This window comes from Ixodes scapularis, unplaced genomic scaffold (assembly GCF_016920785.2).
Source record: "Ixodes scapularis isolate PalLabHiFi unplaced genomic scaffold, ASM1692078v2 PGA_scaffold3__209_contigs__length_174095766, whole genome shotgun sequence".
NCBI lineage: Eukaryota > Metazoa > Arthropoda > Arachnida > Ixodida > Ixodidae > Ixodes > Ixodes scapularis.
Window position 1 is genome coordinate 18,435,267 of NW_024609868.1, and position 15,987 is coordinate 18,451,253.

Consider the following 15,987-nt stretch of genomic DNA (forward strand, 5'->3'; position numbering starts at 1 on the left):
CTTTCTTCGTCCTACAAAATGAAGTGCCGTGATCACCGCCCTTTTTACATATAAACGAGTTCCTGATATCCATCGCTATTTTTTCTGACCAATGTTAGCGAGCAACAATATTATACAAAGCATAGGAATGGGCGAAATCTTCTCAGCCATTTGCACAGGAAGACACCGATGGAGAAAAAATCCGGACCAGGCAAAAGTGAGGTTTGTTGCAAACTTTCGGAAACGACGACAACAAGAAATGTGTACGGCTGGGAGAGTGGACTGGGCGGTTAAGGTCAGTTGCATTAAAGACTTGGAGGAAGCATGGTTTTGCGGAACTGCATTGTCCAACGCGGATGTCCTCCCACCTGATCCTAATGCACACCACCGCCCCCTCCCAACCTCCTCGAGGGATCATGTTCACCACCGCTCATGGCTGGCTCTTCCGTGAATCGTCTCAACAACACGCGATTCCTTACTGAGGGTAGAGAGCCTCATCCTTGAGGCGAACACTGCGCGCCCTTTGGTGCGTCAGCTACACGACATTTGCCACAGCTTTTGCGAAGGAAACCCAAACCCCCGCGTCCTCAGCAGACAGGGCGCAGAGTTGGAGAGAACACAAGAGGAATGGCCCATTAAAATGTCAAGTGGTGCCAGGCTACCGAAGTTCTGAAAAAGGGGTATGTTCGGTCTTTGCCCCGTGATTGCTATCATTATTTCTGTTTTCCCTAAGCACAACTTTTCCCAAGTTTCCTACTAAGGACCTTAGTAGGAAACTTGGGAAAAGTTGTGCTTAGGAAAAACAGAAATAATGATGTTATATAATAATGATAATATTTTCGTGTGCCTGGAGCATGGCTCCAGGCACACGAAGATACTGCGGGAATGTCTTCACGGAGAAGCGGACGCAAATGTAAGAGTATGCGAAAATGAAAGGGCCCGGAAGGAACTTGAGAAGTTGTTCTTCGGGCCGTTTCACCAACTTCTACTCGGAGTTGAAGTATGGGCTTCATCACTACAGTAGGCTCGCGATAATTCAAACTCAGATATTTCATACTCCTGGTTAATTCAAAGAAATTTTATTATGGTTGTCCGGCTATGTTTTTAATATATTCATAAGCCGATCAATTCGAACGGCGTTTTCATGTTCATCAGGCCAACTTCTTGGCCTGATGAACAAACTAATTTTGTTATGAGATGTCATGTGCTGGCTAAACAGTCAATAAACAACATACTTGAGGTATAGATGAACTTACACGTCATACATTTCACAAATGTTTCATATGAGCATAGCTGCTTATGATCAGTAGGCCTATGTAGAGGAAATCATCAAATATGTGCCTTGTATGTGTAGCCATTCATATGGCAAAGCAAAAGTCAATCTGCATCATATTTAAATAAATTTCTGATAATTCAAACAAAATTTGTGGCTTATTGAAGTTTAGAATGAACGAGTCTACTGTATTGAGTGCTCATTGCAGGGATTGCGGTGTTCTCAGAAACAGGTGCGCCCCCACCCGCTAAGGCAAAATTGGGGCTTGGTTTATTTTTCTTTTAAAAATCTATCATGGAACACGGGGCAAGACATCTCCCTGTTTTCATGTTCTGATAGTTAGATTCTATTTTGTTTTTAAATCACTTTAGGTTGTTTTTCTGCTTGTTAGCAAACCAAAGGTCGCCCCACTTGCTTGGAGGGGGAGGGGGGGGGGGGGGGGGGGACAGTCTGGCTTGGGAATGGCAGCTGCCCCTTTTGCACCCCCTCCGCCGACGTCCGTGTCTGCGAGCGTCTTTGCCTTTCCACTCGCTTTCCTCCTCGCTACGCACGCAACAACACAGCATGTGCGCACTAACGACCAATTGTTGCGAGAGGTGACCACAATGAAAGTGCAAACTAAGACAGACCCTCTCTTCAATCCAGGCTCTCTTAGGCTATGTCGCCTTGGGAGCAACATGTTGTGATCACTAGAGCCACCTCTCATAGAGAGATTGCTTGTTAAGCCGCTGGAATTTTACGGCATCAAACAGTTCTACAGCACATGACATATAATATTACTACAAACGCTCGGACTCTAGTTTTTGGCAGAGCCTGCTGTAAAAGCAGAAAATGTGTCAAGCGCCAGCCAGGCGGCAATGACGCCCCTTCTCGAGGTAAATTGCATCACTTGTGCAAACTGCCTTTCGGGATTACTGATGGTAGTTGTAGCTATGGAGACAGATTACCTGATGACTTCGTCGAATGTTTTGTCAATGATGTCGGTCACCTTATCGACATCTTTCTCGCTCACACCATACAGACCGACCGAGAAGAAGGCCTGTTTCAAATTGTTGTCGTAGCTGAAAAAGGAATGACACAGCCTTTTGAATAAGTCGGCACAATCAAGAGATTCCTTACGGTAAAAATACCAGGTCCGGCCTGATGAAAGCCCAGTGTTAAAATTCTGAGTTAACCCAGTGGTTAGTAAATCTTGAATAAAAAGCCAAAGATAAAATTGTTAAGAAAAAAAAAATGCTTTTGTATTCGAGAACAATAACAACAAAGAAAACTGTTACTTTAATATCTTCAGAGATGCCCCACCCCTGAAAGATAAACCACCCTTATTTTTGCCATGATTTGCTATTTTTTTCAAGAACACCAGAAGATAGCCCAGTTTTAGTGATTGCAGGGCCCTGGCCAATGATAGTGACTTCGGCAGAAATAGTGGTACTTAGCCACACCAGGAGATAAATGAACACTGCCAACTTTGAAGGGCAGTCGTCTCCCTGCGATTACAAGTATCGCATGTCACAAAATCTAAAACTAGAATTTTGTCAACTTTTTTTTGTGGCACGCCGAAAGTTAGCCTACTCCTTATTTTCACCGGATTTGCTTTCAACTTAAAGTGGGCTATCTTTCAGGATATTACAGTAAATCATCATTATTTAGCCTCCAGGATCAGAAATATCAAATTATTTATCCTTTTTGTGCACGAGGTAGCCGTAGAAGCTTAGAAAATAGCACTTTCTAGTGCGGTCAGTAAGAGGAAAAAATCTCAGAGGGGACCTGACACCCCCTCTAAGCCTCTCATGAGTGGTGGAAAATAGATTGGCCTATCACTCCCTGGGTTTCCTCTGTGTTAGATTTGCCAGACTGTCTTTGCACATGCTTTTGTCATTGTTTATGCATGTATGATTGCTTCATGGCCTTGCCTAACTTTCATGGTCGTTCCCAATACCGTTCATTTGAGCAACAAGGCTATGTTCCCAAATATTTACTTTGTACTTGCACCATAAATTTTCGCTGCTGATAGTATAATATTCCAAATAGTCACTCTCACCAAGCTGAATAAAAATATTAATCTTCAATGAGGGGGAGAAGACTCCTTTGGAAACTGTACACGCAAACTTCTATAGCTGTTACACATCAATCTCCCCCTTATTAAACAGTGTGCTCAACAGACACACCCTAGGGACGGAGCATAGTCTGCGCCAATCCCAGCTTGGAGCAGGCTCTTGTAAAAGGGTGCGTTGGGGCCATTCACAAGGAGGTGACTCAGGATGGACAGTGTGAACGTTTCTTCCGTGTTGGTGATGCTGAAACCCAAAGAGCATTATTGTTTCAAATATTCCCGAGCGAAAACCTTATTTTTCAAACAGAAGCAAAAGGAAGGTGAGCATACTCGTTCATCGCATAAGTCACCGCAACCGTCGACTGCTTGTCAGGGTTGGCTGCAAGAGGGTCTGGTGCACAGGTGATTGTTGCTTTTCTCTACGAGGGTAAGAAAAAAAAGAAGATACGGGATGTTATTAGTCATTGTGTATGAAAAAAGAAACTCCTACCGTATTTGTTCCAAACTAGGTCTACCCTGTTATAAACAAAGCCCACACATATTTTCCTGCAATGCCCAAAGAAAGCCAGTCATTATTATTTATGGAAGAAGTGAACTGAGTGACAACACATTGATACCATTTGGGGTTTGAAAATAGGATCTGTGCCGAACGTCACGCACTGCTACCCACAGTAGGTCGCATCCTTAAATCCAAACACTATCTCTCGCTCTCTCTCCAATTGACAAGCACCATTCTGACATTCTGAAGTCTCACTGGTGGGCATCAGCAAGCTCTGAGGGAAAGCAGACGTGTGAGCTTCGCTCATTACGGTTGACTTATATTCTAGTAGATAAGGCACCTTGAATTCTACAAGCTTCCCTTTGAGTGCAAGACAATATTTGTGGCATGAGTAGGTATAGTAATAACGCAAAAGGCAGTGCCTACAAAAAAACTGGAAGCATGACACAAACCTGATTGTGTTGGAAAGACAGTCTGAAAACCTTGGCAAATAAATAAAAAGTCATACCGTAAAATACCGGGCAAGTGCCCACTCAAAATTTAGAGATAATCGCGAAAAAATGGGGGATGGACGCTTGTTCGGTGATCAATTTTAAATATAAATGTACTGTGCATATTTTCTCAGATCTTAAAAATTTGGGTATGGGCGCTTAATGTGGAATGGGCGGATGCGCGCCATCCTACGGTAGGCAATTCTGCACCGCCGAATTAGGGGACATGAATGTGCCAGAGGTGTCGATTCCAGGCTTCTTGAAATGAAATCCTGTGTTAAATATCCAAGCTTGAAGTGCAAGACCATATCTTTTACTTTGCATGTGTGTAGAATGAAACTCACAAACAAAAAAATTGCCGACCTAATCTACCCCTTTTGTGTTCTAACAGACCTGCTTATGCATATCATAAAATATGATAAATACCAGACAGAATCTTTTGAGATATCCAAACCGAAAATCTCAGGACAGCCTCAGCAGGGCTTTAGAAGAGTACAACAAGCTGCTGTAAGGGCACATCTCAGTCATTGCTTCAACTGATCATATCCTTGTATTAAAGTAACTTCAACTTTTTGTGTGAACCGCAATAATACACTAGTCTCGAGATCCCACCCAGTTAATTTTTTACAACAGTGGCACATATGTTTTTACGGAAACTACTGAACCAGAAGCAAAATCAGAAAACCAGCGCAGACGAATGTGACACAAGAAACTTCGAAGGTCGGTTAGGTTGCTTCACTTTCCCGGCTAGGCATTCTAATGCTTCTTCAAATTAACATATTTTTCTATGTTCCAGAGGTCACAAAATGTGTATTTCATTGGGCACTATCTGTTTTATTAGTGAGGATATCCCACAGACAGCTTATTACTCCTTGGATATCAGAGTTCTGTGTCATCACAGCATGTGACTGAGAAGAATGACAGGAAGACCCACTGGCGGATTCTTAGGGAATGCGTTAGCATAACCCCTGGAGATGCCACACACGTCCCCTTTTGGAAAACGCTAACGCTGACCCCTTCACTTTTCTCGTTTCGCTTTCTCTTTTGCTTCCTCTATTTTTTTTATGCCTCTTTTTGGCATGCCACATGCTAATGGATTCCCTAAGAATCCACCAATGGATCTTCCTGTAATTTTTTTCACCCATTTTCTGTACCCTGCCTGTCAGAGTATGTTGACGTCTATGGGTACAGTCGTCCATATCACTCGTAGAAAGAACCCTATCCATACCACTCGTGGAAGGAACTGCATCCATATCACTCGTGGAGGGAACCACATCCACACATCACAGCCCACGCACCACTACTACGGAAACCAGAGCGAAGAACGCCCGGCAACGGCAGAGCAGAAACTGAGCATGCCTGTATTCCACAGCGCCGCGGCACAACGCCTCTTAGATAACAAAGCCGCAGTGCTGAATGGGATTGCATCATCAGAGAAGGCCAACACTGGGCAAAGGTTGAACACAACAGTTGCGTCAAAGATCAGCTCAAACTTGACTCGAAGCTGAGCACTGTCGCAGCACTCATTTCCAATCTGTGTCCAGCGTTATCCTTCTCTGATGACACTATCTCATTCAATACTGGTACGGCTTTGTTACCTAGGAGGTGTTGCGCTGCACCACTTCCTCCCTGGCTCAGCACCAGCCGTGCACGAGACTCATGAAAACGAAAGGACTCATTTTCACGAAAACCTGGCAGTGTCTGTCAACGCTGGGGAGAGAGGGAGAGGTTGATGCGTGCTGATGTCAGCACTTCGAACCAATGAGAGCGCCGCACGCGACACCCTCTCTCCCCTCCTTAGCCCTCTCTCCCCTTTGGTGACAAACGAAAGACAGAGCCGGGTTTTCATCAAAACAAGCAAATCTAGTGCTAATGCATTAAAAGAGGGGGAGAAAAGCCAGTTCTCAACAACCAGTTGCAGAATAATGCAAACGAAAAGCTTACCGGTTCATCCCACCTTGGCTGCAGTGGGATGCTGTGAACCTCAGCACTCTTGGAGAACTTCGAGAGGGCCAATTCATCAATCAGTGACAGCGTGGGCTCAATTGGAAAGTCACCATATGTTAGGAATCTGAAAGATATGTCAAAAATAAGGAATGGACTCAACGGTAAGAAGAACCACAAAACGATCATGCTGTGCAACACAGATAATACAAACATGGCATGAGTCTTTTCTCTCAACATCTTCGTATGGTTACTTGATAAGCACCCAATTTGGTTGGCCAATTTTGTGTTACACATGGTAGTTTTGGTGGCAGACTTTTAGTTGTGCAAGAATATGGAAAAAATTGGCATTCATGTTTTTATTTGCCCATAAATAGTTTAAAATATAGTGTGGCATTTTGTGATTTGTAAAAGTGTAGGAAAATTGCCTTAAAGGGGCCCTGCAATCACACTTAAGTGTCCACCTTTTTTTTGCAGTTTCCACGTTCCTCAGTGTTCGGGCAAGCCAGCGAGCATGGAGAGAGTAACTAAATATCAGTGCGTCATATTTTAACCAGACGACATGGAAACCTCCTCCACCTATGGGGGCGACCCGCAATACCGAAAGCGCACGATATGTGACGTCTTTGGTCCTGGGCTTACTACTGGTCAGAGCCACTAAAAGCTTCTTCTTAGTTGAAATACAAAATATAAGTGGCGCAAACCGTTTCAATTGTGTAGTGGGATCAGGCACCAACCATCCGCGAGCGTAAAATGCAGCGGCGCTGCGGTTGTATGGACTGGAGGATCCGACCGGTTCCGAGCATTCCCAAGGCCTTCGGCGAGCAGCTTTGGTTTGTGGTTTGGCCTTTTGGCAGCATGGCAGCGCGAAGCGGCTCCTGTTCTGAACTGATCTTTACATCGTGTTTCCTGTCGTTTGTGGCCAATGAAGTGTCATGCCGAATAGTGTTTAATCGCGCAGCAAGTGCAATGCGAACCACCCAGGCTGCCTGCTTGATATAGCCTAGCCAGAACATGGTTTATGGTGCCCTCTCGAGCCGTCGACACGGAGTGCGGCAGCCGTGACCGCTCGCTGAGTTCACTACCCCTCCTCTAGTACACAGCCACTCAAGCAACCAAGGACGTCATGAAGGAGGTTATTTTTTGCTTGTTTTTGTAATTTTAATTTGCCTATAACTTTTAAAATAAAGCAAAATTCGAGAAAAGTTTTATTAAGTTACTACGTTCAGTGCGATCAGGTTTGGTGCAAATTAAAAACCAGTAAAAAAAGTCCTTGCAGGGCCCCTTTAAAAGAGACACTGACAAGGTATTTATGCTCGCCAAGGTTTTTATTTGAACATGACCTATAAAAGCCCAACTACCTACCCAGAACACAAGCTGCAGCTCAAAATTAATTTTTCTTTCGGTCCAAAAACAGCCGGTCGAGAATTGGCTGGTTTCAGCCGAACTCACTCTCTTCTCTACGGTATCAAGGCATTCAAACTATGTGTACCAAACATATTCAAAGTCGTGGGTCATCTAAGGCACGCATTCAATATCAGAACAGAAAAGAATATGAACTTGATTTTAGTATGCCTCCAAAAAGCTGCAAATATGTTGATAAAAAAAAAATGTTGCAAAGATCACAGGAAGTACATGGACAACACGATGGCGGCGCACGACGGATTAACATTGCGACAGGCGTGGGACCGCTACTTCAGAAATGTAGTTTGTGGTATCGGCAGCTAATCTTTAAGTGCAGAATATTGAGCGGAAGGGATACAAGTGTGAAACAACTGCAAGACAAACGGTGCACGCTTCACACGCTAAAGTAGAGAAAAAAAATACAATCAGGTGTAGTTAAGTGACTCCTGGCATCTCCCTTCTCCTCGGTACATAGCGGCCATGAGCTGCCGTGCTCATGTTTTGGTTTCAGTTTCGAGCAGTTGAGTTTTATTTTTATTTTTTTTACTTTATTAAAGATATAGCATGTCACTCTTTAGCAAAATATTGATTGGGTACTTTCTGACACCATAGTAAATCGTGTCATTGAGCAAGAGGCGTATTTACTGAGAACATAAAGCAAATACCGAAATGTCCATGACATCCAAGAGACGTCATGCTGGCCTTTGTAAAATGCTATTTGAAATGCTGCTATTCACCGTGTGACATCAAGTTCAAGTTATTTTTGTTTGGCAAGCTTGTAGCAAAGATTTCTGCCTGCCAATGTGATTTCACCGAGACTGTAGTGGAGTGAATTTTTTATGAAGAAAGGGAGCAGGCTGAGTAGTATTCTTTAGAGCAGCAGCTCTCAAACTGTGATCAATGGACCCCAGAAGCCCTCAAGAGGGATCACAGGGATCTGCGCCAAGTGAAAAAATTGTTCTTAAAGAAAAGCCCTCCTGTGTCATTGCACAAGACCTCCAATGCAGAATGCATTGGGGGTCACTGAACGTCCCCCAAGTGGGTCAGGGTGTCTGTGACAGCCAAAAGTTTGAGAATCGCTGCTTTAAAAGAAAAGAGTCAGAAATTTTTTAAGTAGAATTGATTTCCTGGATAAGCAAACCTTTTTAGTTGGAAATTCAGAAAGCAATCTAGCATACAACAATTGAGTCCTCTAAAAGTGGACAGCGTCCGCCTGAAGTAGATAAACTGAAATTGTTGCTGGCTGGTGTGCAGCCAGCAACGTGGACCCAGGAAATTGACTCCATGCAAGAGTGAGCCATACCTGGCGTTGCTGGGATGATAGTGTGTGCTGTGGAATTCCCTCAGTTGCTCCCAGGTCAGGTCAGGAATCGCTAATGGATGGCCGCCACTGACATGGCTATAAACTCCACTGGAGCAAAGTTTGTTTACTACAGCCTGGTTGAAGTTGCTGCTTGGGTTTGACTGCAAAAAGGGCGTCCACACAGAACTCTGGGTATATACAAAAATGGTCAACGTGCAGGTGAGCTGATGCGTATTAATCATGATGTTTAAATCCTGAGACTGGGAAGGAAACTTGAAGGTATAAAAGCGTGTATAAAATAAATTTTGTAAGCTGAGTTTGAAATATTTGTCTGACACCTCTTCTGGTTCTGCTAATATATCTTCAAGTTTTCTTTTCAGTCTCAGGATTTAAACATGATGATCAGAGTTTATGTCTTCCATTAGGTGTGCAACACGCTCCTGCGCTGGAGATGCGAGGAAAATAGGATTCTTACAAAAACGCCCTTCATTTCGTTGTAGACAACTCCCTTGATGGTGATTGGAGAGGACTTGTCATTGACGTCAGCATGCTCAAACCTCCAGCCCTCTTGCCTATCCAGAAGAAAGCAAGCGATGATAAAAATGGTTATAGATATGGCGATCCATAATTTCAGTTAAGTGTGTATTACAGGTTTAAAGAATGTAAGAGAATACTAAAAGCTAGCTCGAATAAATTAAAGGGGAGCTTTAGCGAAAATATTGATGGTCATAGATTTTTATAAGATTTTCACCATGTACTGAATATTGCCGCGCGGGCAGCCGGCCAGGTAGGCAGCGCGCGCGTGGCCTAATGGTTATCGCGGTTGTCTCCCACGCGGAAAGCTAGGGTTCGATTCCTGGGAGCGACGTGTCTTTTGTTTATTCCTGCAATTTAGTGTTCTGGAAAATTCGAGAATCATGTTGCTTGTTCCAGGCCCGAATGTTCTACGCGTCGAACATTCTACGCCGATTATGCCAGAAGCTCATGCACGTACATAAGGGGCTCCGCATGGCGAACCGGACTCAGTCTCGCCCTAGCGTTCGAACCTGCTGTTACGCCGACTTCGACGCCCGCGACGCTCTGTTATTCTTCTTTGTGTTCTCTTTATTTTGGGCACAAGTTTGCCCCATTAAACGTTTAGTTTTCTTCAGTTATCATCGCCTCATCAATTGTCAATCGTGACAATATTCACTCGCATGGCTACGAAATATTCAATCAAAATATTAATTTTGTGTCAAGAAAATGCATTTTTTATTGTTTGCGTACACCTATGAATCACTTGCTGCCGCTCTATTGGCAACTACCAGCAGGGGCGCTCGTGACATCAAATGTTGCATACGAGAGCAGACGACCCCTTCCCCACTCTACAGCATTGCGAGTTGTAGTGATAGTGTGCATTTGTGGTTTTGCGAATTGCGTCTCGTTTAGGCTGTTTGCAGCATGCGATGGAAGGTGGGGGGAATTGGTGAGTGGCTGTGGGATGCAATAACACCACAAAGAAATGCAGCAGAGAGATATCTTATCAATTTTCGACCGAGAAGGCTCAGCGACGAAAGTGTGTCCGAGCAGTCTGACCCGAACGGCGAATCGTCTGCAGTCTCTTGCTGGAAATCTTCAAACATTTGCTAGTCATTGCTTGATTAAGACAAGCTTGATGAATCATAGCCAATTATTTCTCAAGGACAATCGCGACGACCTTCTGACTGCTTCCGACATTGGGCAAAACAGGCCCAAACTGCCCATGTGCTGATGTTTATAAAACATCTGACTTCACAACAAGATGCCAGACCAGTAAAGTTGCAGGTTAAATTCGGTTTCAGTCATATTGTATTTCTAAAATTAAAAAGTATTTAAACATTTTTGGGAAATTTTATTTGCTGCATTAAAGGGATGGTGAACTGAAATTCGGATTTCGGAAAACAATGCAGGAGCTGTAGGCGGGACACTACGATCCCTACAATGCTACTCGTAAGGCGACATCTCGAATGGACAGCCGTATTTTTGAAAAAAGAGGTAGAGATTGAACGAGGCCAACGAGGTACGTGACGTCAAGATATCTCGTTTCCTGTTTTCTTCGCTTCGCCCCCTCAAGGCGGCGAGGGGGAAAAGACGCAAGGACGTCCCCCGTCCTTCTTGGGGAAACAAGACATAAAGATATCTGTCGAATGTGCCTCCTTTTCTTTTTTTTTTGAAAAATATAGTCATCTGTTGGAAATATCGCTGTATGAGTGATGTTTTGGTGTTTGTAGCATCCCGTTGCACGCTTTTGCTGCCGTGTTTTGAGGAATCCAGATTTCGATGCAGCATCCCTTTAAGCTCAGTTTTTGTGCTCTTTCAGAAGATATCCTTTGTTGAGAACTTTCAAGGTGTTGCCAGAACTCCCCTTCAAGGTATGAAAATAGAACATTTATTTTCCTGTTTGGAACACTGACCAAGACGACTGCATCATTGAACTTGTTGGCAGCAAACCATAACATTGAATATTTCAAACTATTGCAGCACCTTATGTCGGTTAGTTGTGATGAACAGTCAAAGGTAGCAGGGTCACTCATGAAGAAGGCTCAAATTTTTTGGTGTGCCTGCCACTCACTATAAACATACCACGAAGTCTGCTTACACTACCTTGATTAATATACGAACAGCTGAAAAGAGGCTTTCCTTCCCTTCTTTTTTCACCTTGTTCTTTTCAGCTTCCAAGTAGATCTTCGAATTTCAGTATGTACTTTTGTTAAGTGAACTATGGCTCTCTATGACTAGAATATATGCTAGCTCCGAAGTATGACAAACTTTTGCAAGTCAACGAAGAGCCCTAATCAAAAGTCAAATTTGGGGGTTTTACGTGCCAAACCTACGACGGGCATCTGGCACGCCCCAGCGGAGGACTGAGGATTAATTTCGACCACCTGGGGATCTTTTGACGTGCAACCGAAAGCTCGGTTACACGGCGCCTTCTCCGCAATAAGCCTCCGTCATATTGCGGGCACCTCGGTCGGGATTCGAACCCGCCACCTGGGGAAACGACGAGCCCTGGTGTATGCAAAGCAACGTTAGTGACGTTCACATTGGGTTTTGGAAAGAAACTGAGGACATCTGGAAAAACATACTTGAAGTCCAGCTTCAAGAGCTGAGGAAAGAAGACTGCATCCAAATACACACGAAGAAGATTCTCGTAGTCCTTCTGGTTTTGTGTGGAGAAAGGGTAGAAGGTGACATCACATCCTAGAAAAGATTGGCTGATGATAAGATCAAGCTGCCCGAATTCAAAGATACAAGAAACTGAGCTTTCCTTACCGGTCATTGCATTCATGAATGTGGCTAAGGAACGGTTGTTCATTTTCATGAAGGGGTCCCTGCATGGATACCTTTGAGACCCAGACAGGGAAAGGTGCTCTAAGATGTGAGCCACTCCTGTGTCATCTTTTGGATGTGTGGAAAATGCCACACTGAAAGAAAAAAGAAAAAAAAAAAAGAAAAGAACCAAAGATTAGCTACTACGGTGGGCCCATACAAAAAGAGGAGAGTTCGTGACAATCTTCTAGTTAGGTAAATAATCTCTCTTGCTACTACCAGTGGACCCATTTTTTCCAGCGTCTCAACCACTTCAATGGCTCTAAGGTGGTTGCTGGTCTAGAGATTCCCCTGCAGCTAGAGGTTCTCATTTTGTTTAGTGTCCACAATGTCATAAAAGGTTTATTACTGTGCAGGCACCATGTAACTGACACTTGATCCGCATGTCAAAAACGCCCAAGCAGTTGAAGTTAATTCTCAGTGTTTCACCGAGACGTCAGAACACCGAGCCCTTATTGGCTGATTGAAAACAAAAAAAGGGGGTAGACCTCAAGGCACTTAGCATTGAGGTTGACCCACTATCCTTTCAGTCAAAGCCAATCAGAGCTCGGCGTCGTTCTGACGTCACCATAATTCCTGTGCAAGAAGCAGACTTGCTCTCCGCATAGGGAGTATTCACTGGCGGCCATAGCTGTGTGTGCGACTGCTGAGCGCGTGCTGACAGCGAGCTTCTACAGTTCTTTTGTACCATATATTCAACACCATCAAGATTGCCGGTCTAGCAGCCTATTAATGCAAGCTCATTCTGAACATGCACTCTAAACATCGCCCTCAAATGTGGTGTCCAGTGAATATCGCCTGTACATGCCTTGCACCTACGTCACATGATGACGTCGAACACCGGTATCCACCATGCTGGTGGTTGACTTGACGGCCCTTCGCAGCGAGAGCAATGGTAAACTGCGCCGTGCTCGGCTGAAGCAATTGCTACTTATCCTGACGATCGTCCGATCGTTTCGTCGGCATGCCCCGCGAGACAAAGTAGCCGTGAAGTTAGCGAAAGTATGAGCGGCAGGAAGGGGATGCGGCCACGGATTACCAAGTTCGCGGGACGCATTTTATAACAGCGGGCGACGGCACTTTTCTACTGTTGTTTACGTTCACCCACGCCTTTGCATCGGCTGTTGCCCGTTCGTGGTGTAGATGGCCTTTGCCTTTCGTTACATAACGCCGTTTCCACGCTTCGAGCGCACCTTCGGGGCTCCCAACTGAGTAAGGGCGATTGTCAGGAAGCGAGCCCGGCCAGACGGCGATTGGTCGCCGGGGGCCCCCGTGTGCAAGCTCGCCGACACGCCGCCACCAGAGGATCGGTTCGTGCTGTCCGCGAGACAGTAGCCTTTGCAAGGAGCGAAAGTGTGCAGGCGAGCCGGTTAGGAAAAATATTATTGTAAACCCTCCATTATTTGATTTGTCCTTGTCTCAAGGTTTAGATTATGATGGTAGCCTTGCGTTGTTTACCAGTATTTCGCAAAATCGTAACAATTTTTCTAGAAGCAACTCCCAGAGCCGCTCGTCAAATGTTGAAGCACGCAATTCCACTTTTCTTTTCTTTTTGTTTTTGCGACACGGCAGTTGTTTTTTTTTGTTTTTAAAACTTCGGCGGCGGCATATCGAAACTTTCTGCTCCCAGCGCAATCGCACCAATGCCGAAAAATTCTGCACGTACTGGCTAAGCGTCATCATCGTAAGCTCGGCACGTTTTTCCAAGTTCAGATGTAACACAACTGGTACCTTTGTTGAAAATATGGTGCATGTCAGCGCATCTCCCGGCAGTTAGCAGCATCCTACGCCTTGGTAAGCGCAACCGTGCGGTGTGAAGTCAACCACAAGTATGGTGCAGGGCCCCATTCTTCCCTAGCGTGATGTCACTTGCAAGGCATGTGTATGACTTCTATCCGTACCTGAACAAGTTGTTGCGGTCATCACGGGCAATGTGTAGAAAATCGGCCCCAGTGTTCTCATGGACTAGTCGGACCGCTGCAAGATGGAGCTCCGTGACTTCTTCAACCTGCATGTGTTGAGCACTAATCAGCATGAACGTCATCCAGGAAAGGTGATGCCAAGATGGGGATAAGAGAGAGGCATGCGGCTTTGAGCACTAATCAGCACGAGCCTTATCCAAGGAAGGTGATGCAAAGATGGGGGGGATTGGAGAGGGGCATGCGGCTATTTCCATACCTGGCGAACGGTGTACCCGCCTATCTTGTCTCCTTGTTTGTATTGTAGAGCATGCTTTACTGCCGCAGAATGACTCCATCGCTCCGTGTTAGTCCTAAAGGCAAAAATATATGCACGAAATTGAGATTCAAGCAAATGAGCTCGTGCGCGGAGGTCGCACTGCACCGAAAAGACAGAATATTTTTAACACGAAGTTTGTATACAATAGTTACCTCAACAGCTGTGAGAAGCTTAATTTGTAGTTACATATATATAGTTATTGATAATAACATATAGCTCAAAGATTGTGATGAAGAGGTCACTCCTTTTCTTTCTTCCGAGTCGTAGAGATTACGAACATAGTGACTGCCTGCGGCGTGTTGCTGTTTCGTCTAGGAATATTTCGAGGCTTACCTGGCTTGAAGCCGTCTGAACGTAGGACAGAGTCTCCTGTACATTACACACGTTTAAAACCACTTTCTGCTCCAGTGTACACACAAATTAGGCTGGCCGATTGCAGCAAACTACCGCGAAACTCATACAAGCACATGTGCGGCGACAGTGGCGACAGCCAGCGATCAGCAATCTCAACTAGTGATGGGACGAATCTTTATCCGAATCGAGATTCGGAGCCGAATCTGAAGATTCGGAAAGATTCGGAAAAGTAGCCGATTCTCGAGAGATTCGGAAAAGTTCGAAAAAATTCGGAGCGTTGCCATGGTGTCCAGATCACGTTGATGAGTGTTTCAACTTTTCGTGATATTAAATTCCCTAAATTCCACAAAGTGCACAAAATATTGTTGTAATATAACATCATAGTAATAAATAAAATGTTCCGCTGTGTTTATAATATTTCGGATGTTTGTCGAGAACGGTAACCAGACATCGCGGGAAAATTGGTTTCGGTTCCGGATTACGACCAAAATAGGCATGCTTGGTGCACGTGGAAATACAAGCGCATGTTTTCATCGCCCCGGTCCCGGCGGTTCGGCCAGTTCGAACTTCAGTGACAGTCGGTTGTGGGACAGGCGGTTTGACGAGAGTTTGTTGGGCACCAGGAACCTCCGGCGTTGTCGGCGGGGTCATGGCAGTGACCACCGCGGCTGCCTTTGCGGCGAAACGCAAGCGCGATAAGTTCCTCGTGGATTTCGTCAGGCTTGGCGTGGTCGCCCCTGACCGGCAGTATTCGGCGGACGTGCAGCCGGTGCAGCGGCGGGTCGACGGAACGCGAGGTGATGTTTACGCGAAGATCACGTTCTCGTACTCCGGGGTTCCCGGAGACCGAAGACGTCCACCGTGCTCGTCCGAGGTTCGCAGCAGTCCCCCCCGGAAGAGATCGATGCCGTACGTGCGTGGTTCAAACCACGACCGGGTTCAAACACATTTCGTGCCTATAATTACGGTCATAGTAGCACACCCCACACAAGTAAGTATGTTCGATTCGATTATCTTCAACGTGTGTCCACTCCGGTATTGTTATCGGAACACGGGAAACAATCTAAAACTCCTTGCGCTGTACTATTCTCCTGTACTGCA

General features: G+C 45.1%; 1 protein-coding gene across 1 annotated transcript in view; it reads right to left on the reverse strand.

Moving 5' to 3' along the window:
* LOC115320539 (presequence protease, mitochondrial) overlaps window positions 1–15,020 on the reverse strand; it is a 52,663-nt gene extending 37,643 nt beyond the window's left edge. The window contains exons 1-11 of the mRNA XM_029980764.4: window positions 14,866–15,020; window positions 14,473–14,566; window positions 14,196–14,302; window positions 12,238–12,389; window positions 12,051–12,165; window positions 9,422–9,518; window positions 8,947–9,107; window positions 6,240–6,366; window positions 3,636–3,724; window positions 3,421–3,549; window positions 2,200–2,313 (exon numbers count right to left, since the gene is read on the reverse strand). Of these exons, the coding sequence (XP_029836624.2) occupies window positions 2,200–2,313; window positions 3,421–3,549; window positions 3,636–3,724; window positions 6,240–6,366; window positions 8,947–9,107; window positions 9,422–9,518; window positions 12,051–12,165; window positions 12,238–12,389; window positions 14,196–14,302; window positions 14,473–14,566; window positions 14,866–14,909 (1,229 nt within the window). The 5' untranslated portion in view covers window positions 14,910–15,020. The remainder of the gene's footprint in view (window positions 1–2,199; window positions 2,314–3,420; window positions 3,550–3,635; window positions 3,725–6,239; window positions 6,367–8,946; window positions 9,108–9,421; window positions 9,519–12,050; window positions 12,166–12,237; window positions 12,390–14,195; window positions 14,303–14,472; window positions 14,567–14,865) is intronic.
* Between the last annotated feature and the right edge of the window lie 967 nt (window positions 15,021–15,987).